This window comes from Spermophilus citellus (assembly GCF_964194105.1).
Source record: "Spermophilus citellus genome assembly, chromosome: 2".
Lineage (NCBI taxonomy): Eukaryota > Metazoa > Chordata > Mammalia > Rodentia > Sciuridae > Spermophilus > Spermophilus citellus.
In genome coordinates this window covers 18,098,331-18,114,281 of record NC_138183.1, presented here as the reverse complement: position 1 = coordinate 18,114,281, position 15,951 = coordinate 18,098,331, and the positions used below count along the sequence as shown (strand labels likewise).

Here is a 15,951-nt window from a genome sequence, read left to right as displayed (position 1 = left end):
CAGCACAATTCACAATAGCAAGACTGTGGAACCAACTCAGATGCCCTTCAATAGACGAATGGATTTAAAAAAATGTGGCATTTATACACAATGGAGTATTACTCTGCATTAAAAAATGACAAAGTCATAGAATTTGCAGGGAAATGGATGGCATTAGAGCAGATTATGCTAAGTGAAGCTAGCCAATCCCTAAAAAACAAATGCCAAATGTCTTCTTTGATATAAGGACAGTAACTAAGAACAGAGTAGGGAGGAAGAGCATGAGAAGAAGATTAACATTAAACAGGGGTGAGAGGTGGGAGGGAAAAGGAAAGAGAAGGGAAATCGCATGGAAATGGAAGGAGACCCTCAGGGTTATACAAAATTACATACAAGAGGAAGTGAGGGGAAAGGGGAAAAATACAAGGGGGAGAAATGAATTACAGTAGAGGAGGTAGAGAAAGAAGAGGGGAGGGGAGGGGAGGGGGGATAGTAGAGGATAGGAAAGGCAGCAGAATACAACAGACACTAGTATGGCAATATGTAAATCAATGGAAGTGTAACTGATGTGATTCTGCAATCTGAATATGGGGTAAAAATGGGAGTTCATAACCCACTTGAATCAAAGTGTGAAATATGATATATCAAGAACTATGTAATGTTTTGAACAACCAACAATAAAAATTTTTAAAAAAAGAAAAGTATGTGAAGAGAACTCTGAAGGATTTTCCTTCAATATTCAGCATGGATATAAGAAAACTACTTATTGATACATGGATATAAGAAAACTACCAATCCAAGAGGATTATGCCCAGTGCTTATACAAGGACCAGTGACAGTTCCTGCCACTATAAGCCATACTGGAAAAAACCTCTTAATTCATGGGCTATTGTGTAAAACACATAGAAAGATCTCCCTTCAGTAATATGGAATCTTTAACCCTCGACTGCACATTTCTCCAGTTTCACATAACAAATCTTAAAAGCAAGTTCAAACTGCAAGGTAACTTACCTGTCTCCTAAAATGGGGTACAAAATTAGCTTTAGGAATTAAAAAAAAATCTAACATCCAATAAGGCAGAAATCACAATGTCTGACATTCAGTCAAAAATTATCAGGCTTGAGGATGTGGGGAAAAAGGCATATTCACACATTGCTGGTGGGACTGCAAATTGGTGCAGCCAATATGGAAAGCAGTATGGAGATTCCTTGGAAAACTGGGAATGGAACCACCATTTGGCCCAGGTATCCCTCTCCATCTTTTTTTTTTTTTAGTTTGTTTTTGTTGTTATTGTTGTTTTTTTTTTTAATTCTGAAAAGAGAAGCATGCTATAGAGATGTAGAACATCTACATGTATAAACCCACCATCAGATAACTTTCATGTCTCTTGGTATCTGTGGTCTACAAGTATCTGCTATTATAAAGTAGCATTTTACACAGGTAGACACACACACACACAGAAAATACACACTCACCCATTCACAGATACTGGCAAATCTCAACCACATAAAAATAAAAGTGCAAGCCAAAGAACACAAATACACATACCTTGAACTTACACATGCACATGCTCACATAGTCTTGAATAAACACACAAGCAACATATACATGGAATCAAAAGATAGAAAAAACTAAGGAAGCAAAACAGGTTGCCCAATGATTGTTCCACGACTAGCTCCTCAGAGAAAGTGACACCTCCTCCAGCCCACTCTACCCCTCCAATCAGCATCATCAAACAGGCCACATCAATCCCAGTATCCCAACACTAGCCAATGTGGCTTCCTACATCCTCCGTAACCTGCACCTTTATGACCTATTTCGTACCTACAACCTCACTGTAGTAGTTTCTTCTCAATTTCAGAGAAAGCAAAGCAAAAATAGCTCAGAGAGGAAAGTGAGAAAGATTGAAAAAAACAAAAGGTGCAGAGCGACAAAAAGAAAAGGAAACAATAAAGGAAGGTTCTTTCACTCATTCATTATTCATTCATTCAACAAATATTTGAATGCCAGAGTTGATGTAGGTGTTGGGATTCAACCTGGTTTAAAAGAGACAAGTCATTTTTTCCTCCTTGTGCTTATATTCTAACTGGGCAATGAATAAAGCAAGAATACTTTTTAATTCTTTTAATAACCCAGTCATGGTTCAGGATTAAAACTGTGAACTTAAGGAGATATTTCTAGATGGACAACCTTGGGTAAGTCTCAGTTTCTTGATCCTTAAAATGGGCTCAATAAGCACCAAGCCTCTTAAAGTTGAGAGGACTCAGAGAGACACTGAACAAAGTACTTAGTTCAGGTCCTGGCAGAGAAGTACATTCTCAATTAAAGTTTTCTGGCTGGAAAAGAATAATTACTCAATGGAAGTTGCAACAGAGAGCAGGAAATATAAGCCTCCAATACAGATCACAGGTGAATGCTTAGTTTCTTGGCAGTGTCAGGAATTTAGAAGAACTCAGAGGAAACATTCTGAGTTACAAGCAAATACAGACTTCTGAAAAGCCATGTTTTGTAAATGATCCTGCATACTCAGATCATTTCTAATTCTTACTTTCTCAAAGTACAGTTCATGAAGAGCCATCATATTATTCTTTGAATATCTTTGAATAATATATTTACAGACCAAAGTTTTCAAACATGAGACCTATAAGCCTTCCCAAAAAAAGAAAGGCCAAATCCTCTTCAGAATCAACTAGTCCTTTTCATATATGTTTTTAAAGGTCCTACCCAGGGAAACACTTTCCAATGACTACTTGCTATCTTACCTTGTTCAAAATCATACAAAACAAATCATATATCGATGGGCAACAGAAAAATCAGCAAACAAGGAAATTTCTTAATGCTTTCCCAAGCCAAATCATACCAAGTCCCCAAAGACATTAGAAAATCAAGTTTCCCTTTATTGTCATACTAGTCCAATGAAATGGGAAATCACAAACTTACCTGTATAAAGATCAGTGTCTGTGTATTCATCCACTTTCTTGTGCTGCAGAATATAGTCGGAGACCTTGGTCCCAATAGCTGGCTGAACATCCACCCACTCCAAGGAGACCACAGTGCTGGAGGGCTCCACTGTTGGGGACAGCCGCAGCCTACAGGAAATGACAGGAAAGGTTGCTTATTTTCTAGCCAACATTAGCTGGGGTCCAAGAGTCTGCATGTGTCCAGATGAAGTAAAAGCTTCATCTTAGATTCAGATCCTCATTCTATCCACCACCAAAACCTTGCACTTCCCTAGACAAATTATTTCACTTCTTGAGGTCTCTATTTTCTCATCCATGAAAGGGATACAAAGAGCTGCATTTTAAGATCCATGTGGAATTTAACAAATTAATCCATGAATACTGTATTTTGCTCAAAGAAAATGGATTAGTTTTCCATTTATTTAAACTATATTCTCAGTGATGCTCATTTTCTAATAAATTAGCAGTGACTTCAAACCTGGGAGCTTTCAATCTTTCTGCCATTCCCTTCAATTCCACAATGTCTTAGTCAACTGTCCAATATCCTTAAGTCTCTCAAAAGGAGACTTAGTACTTAAAATTCTCTCAAAAAAAGAGCCTGAATCCTGGAATGAATCCTCTAGTAAAGCAATAAAAAAAATGACTGAAAGTTATAACTGGATTGATCCTTGGAGATAATAAAGTCTATAATTCCCTCATTTCACAAAATGGGGGAAATAAGGCCCCCAAAATGGGAAATGTCTTGCACAAATTCACACAGCAAGTTGGAGACAGGATCACAATGGTAACCTTGCTCCTCCCCAGCCCAGATTCTTTCTTTTTCACACCATCTCACACCATCTCTTCAAGGACTGTCTTGGAATATGATTCTTCTCATCCTGCAGAAGTGCACCATGGGACTCTGCTTCATGTTATAGGCTTCCACCCACTTTGTTGTTTTCCACACAAATTTGTAATCATACTCTTCCAATCAGGATGACCTGCTTCTGCTTCCCCAGGTGAATTTCCTGTGTCAGGGCCTTCACATACACCATTCCTTCTGCCTAAACGGTGATTCTTGCTACCTGTTAACAGCTAGGTTGACCCCTACTATAATTCAGGCCTCTTCAGAGAGGTTTTCCTGTCTATTCCTCCTCCCTTCCACTTAAAGTATACCCCCATTAGTCCCCCATTACTCTCTTTGTGTTTTCTTACTTAAATTTCTAAATAAATCATATTTTCCTTTGGTATCTGTCTCCTCCACTAAAAATGCTTCCTCCACAAATGTACAGACTGTGCCTTTCTTGTCCATTGATGTGTTTTTTCCCCAGTACCCAGCACAAAGCAGGTATTCAAAAATTATATGATGAACAAATTAATAAAATGAAGTTCCTTAGGAGAGGTTCCACATTTTCTTTATCTCAGTAGCCCCAGTGCTCAAAATAGGAACTGACAAAACAGTAGTACTACAAAACAGTCGTCAGTGGCCCAGCAAACCTTTGCTGAGTAGCTGAGTGAAGAAAGGAATTATGGTCTAAACAGCTTCATTTAAAACAGCACACACTGCCGGGTGTGGTGGTGCATGCCTGTAATCTGATAGACTAGGGAGGCAGAGGCAGGAGGATCACAAGTTTGTGACTGGCCTCAGCAGCTTAGTGAGGTCCTTAGCAACTCAGAAAGACTCTGTCTCAAAACTAAAATAATAAAAATAAAAAGGACTGGGATGTAGCTCAGCAATAAAGTGTCCCCAGGTTCCATATCCAATACCAAAGAGAGAGAGAGAGAGAGAGAGAGAGAGAGAGAGAGAGAGAGAGAGAAATAACATGCACTTAGATATCAGCATCTATCCCTGTACCATGCCTCCATTCTGCCAAAGGTCCCTTCTTTCCCAAGATCCCTGGGGACTTCAGGGATCTGGTTAGGCACCTGGGAACAGAGCCAAGATATCCCAGGCTGTCTAGGTCAAGGTGAGTCCAGGAAAGGAGTGGCCAAAGGAAGAGGGGCCATACATACGTACACCGGCTGCGGAAGGGGGCTGCAGCTGGGGAGCCCACTGGCATCAAAGGCACTGAGGTCACACCTGCACCAGTCATCGATCACGTCCCCTTTCCCTGAGCACCAGTAGGAACTCATCAGTGCACTCTTGAAAGCCTGGAAGAAAGGATGACAGAAGAGATGATAATGACGATGGTGCAGAGACTAAGGTCAAGGTGCCCATGGCCGTGATGGCAGCTTCGAGGGATTCGGAGCAGTCTTCCTAGGCCCAGGACGCCCTCTTTACTTAAATCTCTAGTATTCTACCACAAGATTCTCCCTTCCTAAGCAATTCCTTATCCAGGGGCCAGAATGATCATGGAGACACCATCCTAACAGGATCCACTGAGAGAACCTTCCCTGATCCTGAAACTCCATCTACATTAACTTATTCCACCTTCACAGTAACCCCACATGAGAGATACCATGATCATTCCCCACCAGACAAACTGGAACACTGAGGCACACAGAAAGTAAGTAACTTGCTTGAAGTTCACAGCTGGCATGGGACAGAGCTTGGATCCTGCAAGGCAGTCTGACTCCAGGACTTGCCCTCTAAAATACCTTGCTCCAGTGCATCCCACCAAAGTCACTGCCTTGCTTCAAGCCCTACAGAAGCCTCCCACAGAACTCAAGATTCAGTCTCAACTCCTTGTTTTAGCTCCTGGTCACCTCCCCAGTCTCATCTCTCACCACTCTTCTGACCTTTTTTGCCACAGTACTATCCACTCTCATGCAACCACTAACATTTCCACCCACAGTGAGTTTCTGTCTAAATAGGAGACAACAAACTGTTTCTATTAAGGGCCACAGAATAAATACATTCAGCTTATGGCCAGGTGGTCTCTGCCACAATTACTTAACCCTGCCTTTATAGCTTGACAATGATATAGACAATAATTTAAATAAACAGACATAGCTGTGTTCCAATAAAATTTTAATTACAAAGATAAGCCGCAGGCCATTTGGGGTCTGATGGCCATGTTTTGCTGACCTTTGTTCTAAATGATGATAAATGTTCTATTTAATTTTCCAATATTCTTCACTGTCTTTTTTTTTAAATATCCTGTCCTCTGCCAGGAATATTCCCCTTCTTGTACTCCAACTCACTCTTTTGGTCTCAAATGAAACATCTCATTCTCTGGGAAACCCACCCTGACTTTATTTCACTAGGTGAGGTGTATTTCCCAGGTATTCATAGGAACACAGAAACTGGGCATCACAGATGTTGGCAAAGCAGTGTTTGGCCTCATCATCCTAACAGTGGTATAGCTAGGACAATGAGAGGAAAGTCTTGGCATTGTCCACTGAAAGAAAGAGGACCAAAGCAGGTGAGTGAACCACAGTGCTCAACAGGTGGCAGGCGGCTGTTTGGCCACAGAATGCACTAGTTTTTGGATGGCTAGGCGCTGTCTGTCTCTCAAGAGTGTAGTGTGCTATGACCATCACAGCATAGAAAGCACACGCTGTCTAATTACAGATGCTCCTTGGCTTTCCATGAGATTATGGCCTGATAAACACAACATAAGTTGAAAATGCACTTCACATGCCTAACCCACTGAATACCGTAGCTTAGCTAGGCCTACCTTAAGCTTCTCAAAACATTTACCTTAGCCTACAGTTGGGCAGACATATTTAACACAAAGCTTATTTTATAATAAAGTGTTGAATATATCATGTGATTCACTGAATCCTATACTCAGAATTTGTGACAGCTCTCGTTAAAGCTCTCATTAAAGAATTCCAAAGAACATGGATCTCTTTGCAAGGTGTGTGTTTTGCCAGTTCTTTGTACTTTCTTTCATTTTCTTCTGTATTTTTCACTTTTTGTGTCCTTTTTCAATGAAAGTTGTATTCTATCTATCGCTGAGGACACCTGATAACCCAGATCTCACTTTTTCCATCTTGCATTATTCAGAAGACTCAAGTGCAGAATGTTTGTCTAATGTGGTCTGAGGTCTCCCTTCATAACTACCCAGGATGCAGAACAAGAAGTGCAATGCATGTATCAAGATTGTTATTGTATAAGTCTCCTTCACATTTCTCCCAGAGGTTTTGACAGGAAGACTCCAATTATTATTATCACATGTTCTTACACATATGTTCTCCTGGGGATGAACACATTATCTAATTTCACCTGAGAAAGGAATAGAACCCACAGAAATGAAAAAGAATTATAGTAAATCTAATGATCATGTGGCACCCAGTTAGGCAGTTCAAAGTACTTTAAGTGAATTAAAAAATATATAATCTTCTTAACAATCCTGAGAGACAAATATAAGCCTTATTTACAGATGAGGAAAATAGGAATCAGAGTAGTGAAGCAATTTTCCCCAAATCATACAGCAAGAAAATGGAGGAAGCATCATACCAGACAAGATCTCTGTTTTTCCCAAGTACAAGTCTCTTCCATTCAACCATTCAGAGCACTGGGATTAAGTCAAGTAGAGTGGCCAGATTCAGTAAATAAAAAATATAGGGTACTCAATTAAATTTAAACTTTAGACATTTATTTTTGGTATAAGCATATTCCCTGAAATGTTTGCATATAAAGTGTCTGAGACAGAGTTAAACACACAATAAGAACTCTGTTCCTACTATGTGCCAGAATCTATGCTGGGAACAAAGTCCCTTCTCCTACCAGCACCAGAGGGAGATACTCTCTTGAGGACAGAAACCAGATGGTATGGCAGGAGGTTATGCTGAATGTCGGACATTTTCTCCCTCATTTGTAGGTTCCCCCTTAGTGAAACGAATGTGTACAACTGTGCAGAGCTTAAGATTCAGCAACATCTCCAGCCAGTGCTAAGGTCTTAATTACCATAATGGTGAAATCCAGGAAAAGTGACACAGATGGTAAGATTGTGTTGGGCTCCAGCAATGGAGAGGGAACATCCTGTCTTGTGTGTGTATGTGTTTTTGTTTTTGCGCGTGTGTGTGTGTATGTGTGTGTGTGTGTGTGTGCGCGTGCGTGCACGCACATGTTGTATGTGGTTTTTGTAATCAATAGGAGCTTGGGCTTGTGGAAAACAAAACAAAACAGGAAATCTCTCTGGACTTTGTGAATTTCACCATCCAGGCAGCTCTTGGGAAGAAATCCTGCCTGTGAGTCTCCACTGGCTCTTTCCCAGAACCCTGAGGAACAGAATGGGGACTGCTGCAATGGCCAGGCAAACCCTGGATAGAGCACAAACACGCTCTGATAAAAGGCTGACATCAAACAGGGAGCCCTTGCAAAGCTGCAGAAGCCAGCATTGTGCCAGTGCAGGATCACTCTTTCCTTACGTCTCAGCCCTTGCAACACTCCATCCAGAGTCCAATTAGATCCCAAGGGAGGAGAATCGTAAAATGTTCCAGCTTCACAAGACTGTCTGCAAATCATCTAATCTATCCACTTACAGATGCAGATACAGTGGCCCAGAGAGGCTAGCTGGCTGGTTCAAGGTGATAGAGTCACTTTGTGATGAAACTACTCTATTCCTCCAGTTAATGCTCAAAATCACCCTCTAAGGTGGGTTTCCTATCCCCATTTACACATCAACACGAAGAAGGGAGGAATTTCATGAAAATCCATTGGAATTCTGGCACCCCTGACCTTCAAGGTCACAGTTAAATGCTAAAATTTCACCCCAAAAATACTTTTTCAGCTGCTCAGCTTTGAGTCATGTTCTTGTGTGTGTGCGTGCGTGTGTGCATGTGTGTGTGTTTTCTCAGAGGAAAACAGAACCTTTCACTGGGGGCATTATTGACTCCTGGCTTATGAGGAAGTAGAGAGACCTAAAAAATAAATCTACTATAATACAAGGGCTCCGTTTGCACAGTCATTGGTTTTCATAACAAAGGTTTACATTTCCAGAACTTGTAAATGCTTCCAACTTCTAGCTAATTAGTTAGCAAACCAAGTTGGTCAGGAGGAGAAAACAGCCACAAAAATGTTAAGCAATCAAAATAAAGTAGGATTTATTCCTGACTCCATTGTTACTTTCCTATTTGAACTTGCACAAGTGATTCTTCTTTCTGAGCCTTAATTTCCCCATTCTGCGAAATGAAGGGGCAGAAGATATATTTTTGAAGGTTTAATAAGTTCAATAAACATTCATTGAACTTCTTACTCCTGCCCATGTGCTGTCTAAAAGTAAAGAAAGGGAATGAACAAGACCCAGTGGCTAACTTCAAAGCCCTCATGGTTTAATGGCAAAGACACACAAAGAATTAAAATTACTATGGTTTGAATGCTATGAAGAAATACACCTGAGAGACTGTGGGAATACAAAGGAAGGGGCCCCTCCAGCTCTAAAAATTATCACAAAATCTTAGGAATCTTAAACTTTAAACATCCTGTATTTGATTAAGATATTTGGGGCCATCTACACAGGACATCACTAAGCCCGTGAATTAAATCCCATACTTCATACTTCCAATGACTGTATTTTTTTACATTAAAAATGAGTCTCATGTGCTGACACCAAGTCAGTTATTTTTGATATTGAGATGGATGTGATCTGCAAGACTCCAAAAAGATGCCCTGAAGTGCTCACTCTAAGCCTCATGGACTTTGTTATCTCCACAGTACTAATAAGCTTGGTCATATGGCAGCCTGATCCATACCAAATAAGGAAGGGAAAGGCTTTCTAAAGACAAAATAATCTATTATCTTTTGATCCTCTGGCTTCATTCCAGGGCCCAACACAGTACCTAACGTGAAACATAAAGTCAGTCAATATTTGTTGAATTGAATTAAAAGTTCATATAGAATGCTGAATGAAACAAACCAATTTATAAATGCCCAAAGCTAAGACAATGTGTATATGTGGGTATGTCTGTGATGCTCTTGTTCCCCAAGACTATTTGTATCATCCATATTAATTTGGTGCCGTCAGTCAAAAATTGAAGGTTATCTCAGCTCCTCCTTCCTTCTCAAAACCAAACTTCCTTCCTTGAAACCCCAGCTATCTCTAGTGAAAGTTAGTAATGCTTTTTTCTACAGGAAATGTCCATTCCTCTAGACTGGACTTCCTGCTCCAATATTACCAACTCCAGAATCTTTTCACAGCTTCCTAAATATCTGCTTCTTCCACCCTCTTCTTTGAACTTCTTTAAACTTTCCACTACTTTCCTCATTTGGTATTTCTTCTCCCATCTGATCCTCACTGCTCCACTCTAAGATCCAGAATACTCCAACTTCTTAAACTAGTACACTAACTTTTTCTTACCCACATGCATTTCTTTCCTGCTGTGCCTTTGGTCCAAAGTACCATACTCCCACTTCTTCCTCCTTGCTGAACTCCAGAAAATATTCCCTGCCACCAGGACCTTGCTATGCCTGGAGAGATTTTTTTTTTCTCTCCCTGGTTTCTCCTTTCACTCAATTTTTGCATCTTACACATTCCCTTGCAATTTTCTTGTTTGTGTCCTTCTCACTTATCAGACAGTGAACTCTTCTAGGTCAAGGTCAGATATATGAATCATCTCTGTGAACACATAATAGGTTCCAAAAATAGGTGTTAAACTTCATAGATGTGGAACAGGATGCTGTGACGGAGATTCAACATGTATTTTTATTGCTGTTGTACTCTTCTAGCAAGAGATAACAGAACCGTAATTGGTCACCATAAAAAGACCAAATTACATTGAAGGCATTGAAATGTGGTAGGGTGAATAATGAAAGTAGAATTCCTTTTGGAGACAACTGAGATTATTGCCTGGAGGAGTGTGGGTTGACAGCTTTTTTCCCAGGAAATGAATGAAGGTATAAAATAAGAAAGCTTCTATAGTCCTGAAGAGAGATGGGAGGTTGATGCCCCTGACTTGTAGGAAAACTAATTGCTGAGCCCATATTGACAATATGTTTAGTTGGTCAGGAAAGTGAGGACTTCTGAACATAAGAAGTATTGAAGAGGAATCCTAGCAGAATCTGCACAAAAGCATAAATACATGCTTCTAGCCACCCTGTAACTCTGGAATAGTATCTCCCCAGGTCTTGTGCAATTGAAGCATCAACATACTCTCTCATAGTGGCTGCAGGAGATTTCAATCATTCATTTCTCTGGTAGATATAGGAGATAAGAGAAAAAAGCTAGGAACAGAATAAAAGATGTCCATGTCCTCTGGTATTGAGGAGATTAATTGGTCATCCTGTTAAAATCAATGACTGCATAATTAAGTAGCATGTGTAAAAACACACTGAGAGAAGTGAGTAGTGTTACTTAAACTTTAGTCTTCTTATTCCCAAACAAAGCAGGAAGGTAGGTATGGTGAGTGACCTCAATGATTATTTAAAGGAGGCTGCAACTAATGATTATATAAAGGAGTACTGAACAAAGGGAAATAGAAACTTTCAACTACATACATGTCTAGAGGAGCTTTGGTGGGTATACAGGCATTTTCATAGACATAGATCTCATAATGCCATAGCATATCACTATACATTTGTCAAAATTCATAGAATGTACAGTGCCAAGAGAACTCTAAAATTAATCATGGATTTTGAATGGTAATGTTATATCAACACTGGTTTATCAACTATCAAAAATGCACTACTCTGGGGGGATACTGAAAGAAGGTGAGGCTGTGGGTATACATGGGTAAGGCATATATTGAGTAAGGCATATATTGAGATTTTCTATACTCTCTGCTCAATTGTGCTGGGAAAATCAAACTGTTTTTTAAAAAGTCGATTTTATGTCCTGCCAGGTAACATCTGCTCTATAGAAGAGTTCACATATGCTGTGGATAGTTTTACAAAGGAAGGAGTGAAATGAAGAGAATAGACAACTATTAATCCTTTCCTAATATAGGTCTATTGCTTCTCAACCTTTTGGTTAAGATGAAATATAGTGTCTAGTTCTAGACCTGTGGTAGGGCAACTGCCTACTAGTTTCTGGAAGCCTCTCAACAACCTGAGGATAAAGCAGCTCTCAACAACCCCAGTGAATCTTAAGACAGAACCAAACAAATGGTCCTAGAAGATACTGGGCCCAGATCACCTACAGCAAAGGGTCTAGTTGAGACACAGCTCCAAATCCCAATCTTTACCCCTGACCTCCTTCAACCCATCTCTTAGTTTCAGTCTCAGTTCCCCCTTTCAGTGAAGAAATACCAACTGGCAAAGACCCATTTCCTACATAAGAAATGTGCAACTCAATCTAAGGCTCTATAAATCACAGAAACAACACCTAATTTCCGCTGTCAGGATAAACTTCACTCTTCAAGCCATTCTCCCCTGAGAGCCCAACAGAACAGCTCCTTAATCTAGGTGACAGAAGAAGGCATTGAGAGCCAGCCAAACCCCCTTCCTGCAACACTTACCTCTGCTAATGAAAAAATATTAGAGAAATAAATATACATCCCACTGAGACACCTACATGGGGCTCTGTCAGATGTCTGTTTCTCAAGATGTACAGAGGCAAGATGATAGGGTAGGTTAAATGATCCTCAGGCAAGAAGCTGTTTTTCTTATCAATTATTCCCATATTTCAGCTCTCATCATCTCATGTAGAGGATGAAGTATGAGGTTTTAAAGCATTAAAAATAACACTGTGCATTTTTTTTTAACATTTTTATATGCTAGACATAGAGTTCAGTGTTTGGCATATAAGGATTCATTTAATTTGCACAGTCACACCATGAATTGGGTACTCCTACTGTTCCCATTATGTAGGGGATATGACTGAAGACCCAGGGAACTTGAGGCCCTCTTTATCAGATAGTCTGTATTTAGTAGGGTTAAATTTAAACTCATGTTTCACAAGTTCCAAAGTCTAAACATTTAACCCTCTGATAAGTTGTTGGTTAGGTTGAATTGTCTCCTGGCAACTCTTTTTTTTTTTTTTTTTTTTTGGCACTGGGGATTAAATCCAGGGGTGCTTAACCACTGAGCAATATCCCCAATCTTTTTTTTTCTTGTTTCATTTAAAGACAGCATCTTACTAAGTTGCATAAGGCCTCACTAAGTTACTGAGGCTGCCTTTGAACTCGCGATCTTCCTGCCTCAGCCTCTGAAGCCTCTGAATAAGAAGACTAAAGTTTAATTCATGTGTGAACCGCTGTACCTGGACTCCATGCGACCCTTAATATGTTGAAATTTAAAAAGTTTGAGGCTCCTCCAATTGGGTAACTTGATGAATGTCACAAATCCAGAATGATTTGGAATTAGGATTCAAACTCATCTTGTTCAGAACACGATCTTCTTCTGTGTCTAGTCTCCTTTCCTAAATATTGAGGAAAGGTGGTAATTGAGGGGTATTACTTATTCTCAGGAGGGGATGGTATGATTGGTATGGTTAGCTTTGCTCTGAGAACTCCCAAATCTTTATTGGCCAGAACAACATTCCAAAACGTGTTTCCAGGAATCTCTTAGTTCATTGAGACATTAATTGACTTTGAGTTCAATGAAATTGGAGTGGAAGGTGGAGGTTATTTCTGTGATCACATATAGGTGGGAAAGACTACATTAAACAAAACTGCACAGATTATTCTACGTAGAACTTGAAAGCTGCTAACATGTTAGCAGTCACTGGCAAGTCCTGAGAAGGTAAGGTGTAAAATGCAGCATTTGACAAACATACTTGTCCAAGGAGCTTTTTGACTTTGGTGTGGTTCTGATGACATCTGGGAGTGTGGAATTCTTCTTCAAGTTCTGCAAGTCTAGCTTCTAGGCCTACATAAAACCCTCTATCAGCCAGGAGCTGACCAGGAAAGAGAGCTCATCCCAGTTCCATCAGCAAATATTCAACCTTGGCCAAGTCAGTCTTCTCTGGCCCTCAAGTACCTTGCATATACAAAAACAGTACTAAACACTCTTCTTTCTGAGGGCTTTACCTTCTGGTATCACCATGAGTGTATGAACCATGTGAAGCTATGGTTTCCAAACTAGACCCTGGACTGCCTTGATTATGTGAAACCATGATGATGGTCACAGATTCTGCCACATCCTACTCAACTACTATAAGTCATTTGGAGGCCTTTGTGCTGAAGTCAGGTCCCCCAAGTATCTGGCTTTTATTTATCCCTCCACCTTCACTTCTTCCCACTGCCCATTTAGCATTCTATGCACCAGGCAGCAGCTTCTCACTTCTGCTAGATTTTTAGTGCTATTTCCTCTCCTTGGAACACCTTTCCCTCCCTCTGATAATTTTCTTCCATCATTAATCCATCAAGTCTCAGTTTAAAGACCACCTCTTCTGGGTAGCAGTCCCTGACTTCCTAAAGCTGAAGTAGACACTTCCAGTTGTGATGCACCTTCTTATAACAAAACTTACTGCACTGTGTTATACTTCCTCATCTATTCAATTGCTTATCCATCTTTCCTAATAGACTGTGTACATGCTGAGTTTGGGGGCCCTGTTTTATTTACTATTCATTCTCTCATGCTTAATATAGTATCAGAGCTCAGTTGGTGATTAACCAATTGGTCTCTCATAAATTAACTAATATCAAGAATCCTAATCCTTTATATCTCTCCCTATCACTTTCTCTTAGCTTGGAAAACTTCTCTGTCCAGCTTCGGGATAATTCTGTGCTCTTAATTTCTGCCTCATACCTATTGATACCTCCTTCCCTCCTGCAAAGAGCCAGGAATTCTGAGATAAAGTTCTTGGCTTAAAAATCTTCCATTCTCTCCAAAAGAATATGGAAGAATTTTCAAACGTTTTGTTATAAAATACCTTGAATAACAAGATACAAATGGGAAATTTATCTAAACACATTTTTATCTTAAATAATTATACAAATTATACATTTTACTCTATAAATGGATTTTTAAATATAAACAAAATTTTTTCCCCACAAAATGACTCTCATGAAGAAGTCCCTGGGCCTTGTTTCATCAATGACCTGGAGTGCCTGCTAGTTAATTCAGATTCCCAGGCTGAACTCACCCTCTAAATCACAATCTTAGGAGAGACATTTCAGGATCTGTGATTTCATAAATTCCTAGGAGATTCTTATATAATAAATATTAAGTTCAAGAATCTCTTATCTTTTTTATCCTATGGCTTTGGTTATAGATAGGTTGGTTTGTAATAGTGGATACTACAATTTATTTATTCATTTATTTATTTTTTAAAGAGAGAGTGAGAGAGAGGGGGACAGAGAAAGAGAGAGAGAGAGAGAGAGAGAGAGAGAGAGAGAGAGAGAGAGAATTTTAATATTTATTTATTTTTTCTTAGTTGTCGGCGGACACACATCTTTGTTGGTATGTGGTGCTGAGTATCGAACCCGGGCCGCATGCATGCCAGGCGAGTGCGCTATACCGCTTGAGCCACATCCCCAGCCCAAGGATACTACAATTTAAAAATTTAAAACCTACAGGATATTAATAGCTACTTCCCAGGTATCAGAGTATATAGTTTGTGGTTAAATCTGAACTAAATATCCCAATTGCTTTGAACAAGGCTAGTTGGACCACAGCTAATTAACTGATATAAACTAGGCCAGTCATAAACTTTCTTGGTAATTTAGATTTACTTGATCTTTGGTCTTTCTGAGGGTTTGAATTGTATTAGATATAAAACTGGACTTGGCTAGGCTAGGCATGATGTGTTTATCTATGTACCTGGAAGCCAGAAAAGATAAAGGGGGACAGCGAATGAGATAAAAGGAGGGAAAGTGAGAGAAGGGGGTGGGGGTGGGAGGAGAACGAACACAAGGCAGCCCAAGCACAGAGAGAAACAGATTCCAGGATTATTGCTGAGAATGTAGTTTGTGCTCTCTCCTTGAGTTACATGAGAAATTATTACTTTATCATTGTAACCTTTTTTGCTTAGAAAGTTGCAATGAGTTTCTGTTGCTTAGCATTAGAAGAGCTTTGATAAGTCTAAATAGTAGGCTTCTTATCTTGACACAGGACCCTTCACAGTGATACCAATCTCTATAGCTTTATGACCCACCTCCATAATCTGTCCTCATTCTGTTTACCAGATATGTTGAACCACCACTAGTCCTGGACCAGGCAGGTGGCAAAATTTTATGCCACTGCCACTGTGTCTTAATACATGAA

The 15,951-nt window shown here is 39.8% G+C and overlaps 1 protein-coding gene across 3 annotated transcripts in view; it reads right to left on the bottom strand.

Moving 5' to 3' along the window:
- The window catches only part of ASTN2 (astrotactin 2), an 856,022-nt gene that overhangs the window by 147,398 nt on the left and 692,673 nt on the right, over nt 1-15,951 (bottom strand). For all 3 annotated transcript variants that reach the window (XM_081282178.1, XM_081282176.1, XM_081282177.1), the window contains 2 exons: nt 4,936-5,069; nt 2,920-3,068 (listed from right to left, as the gene is read on the bottom strand). In XM_081282178.1, the coding sequence (XP_081138304.1) occupies nt 2,920-3,068; nt 4,936-5,069 (283 nt within the window). The remainder of the gene's footprint in view (nt 1-2,919; nt 3,069-4,935; nt 5,070-15,951) is intronic.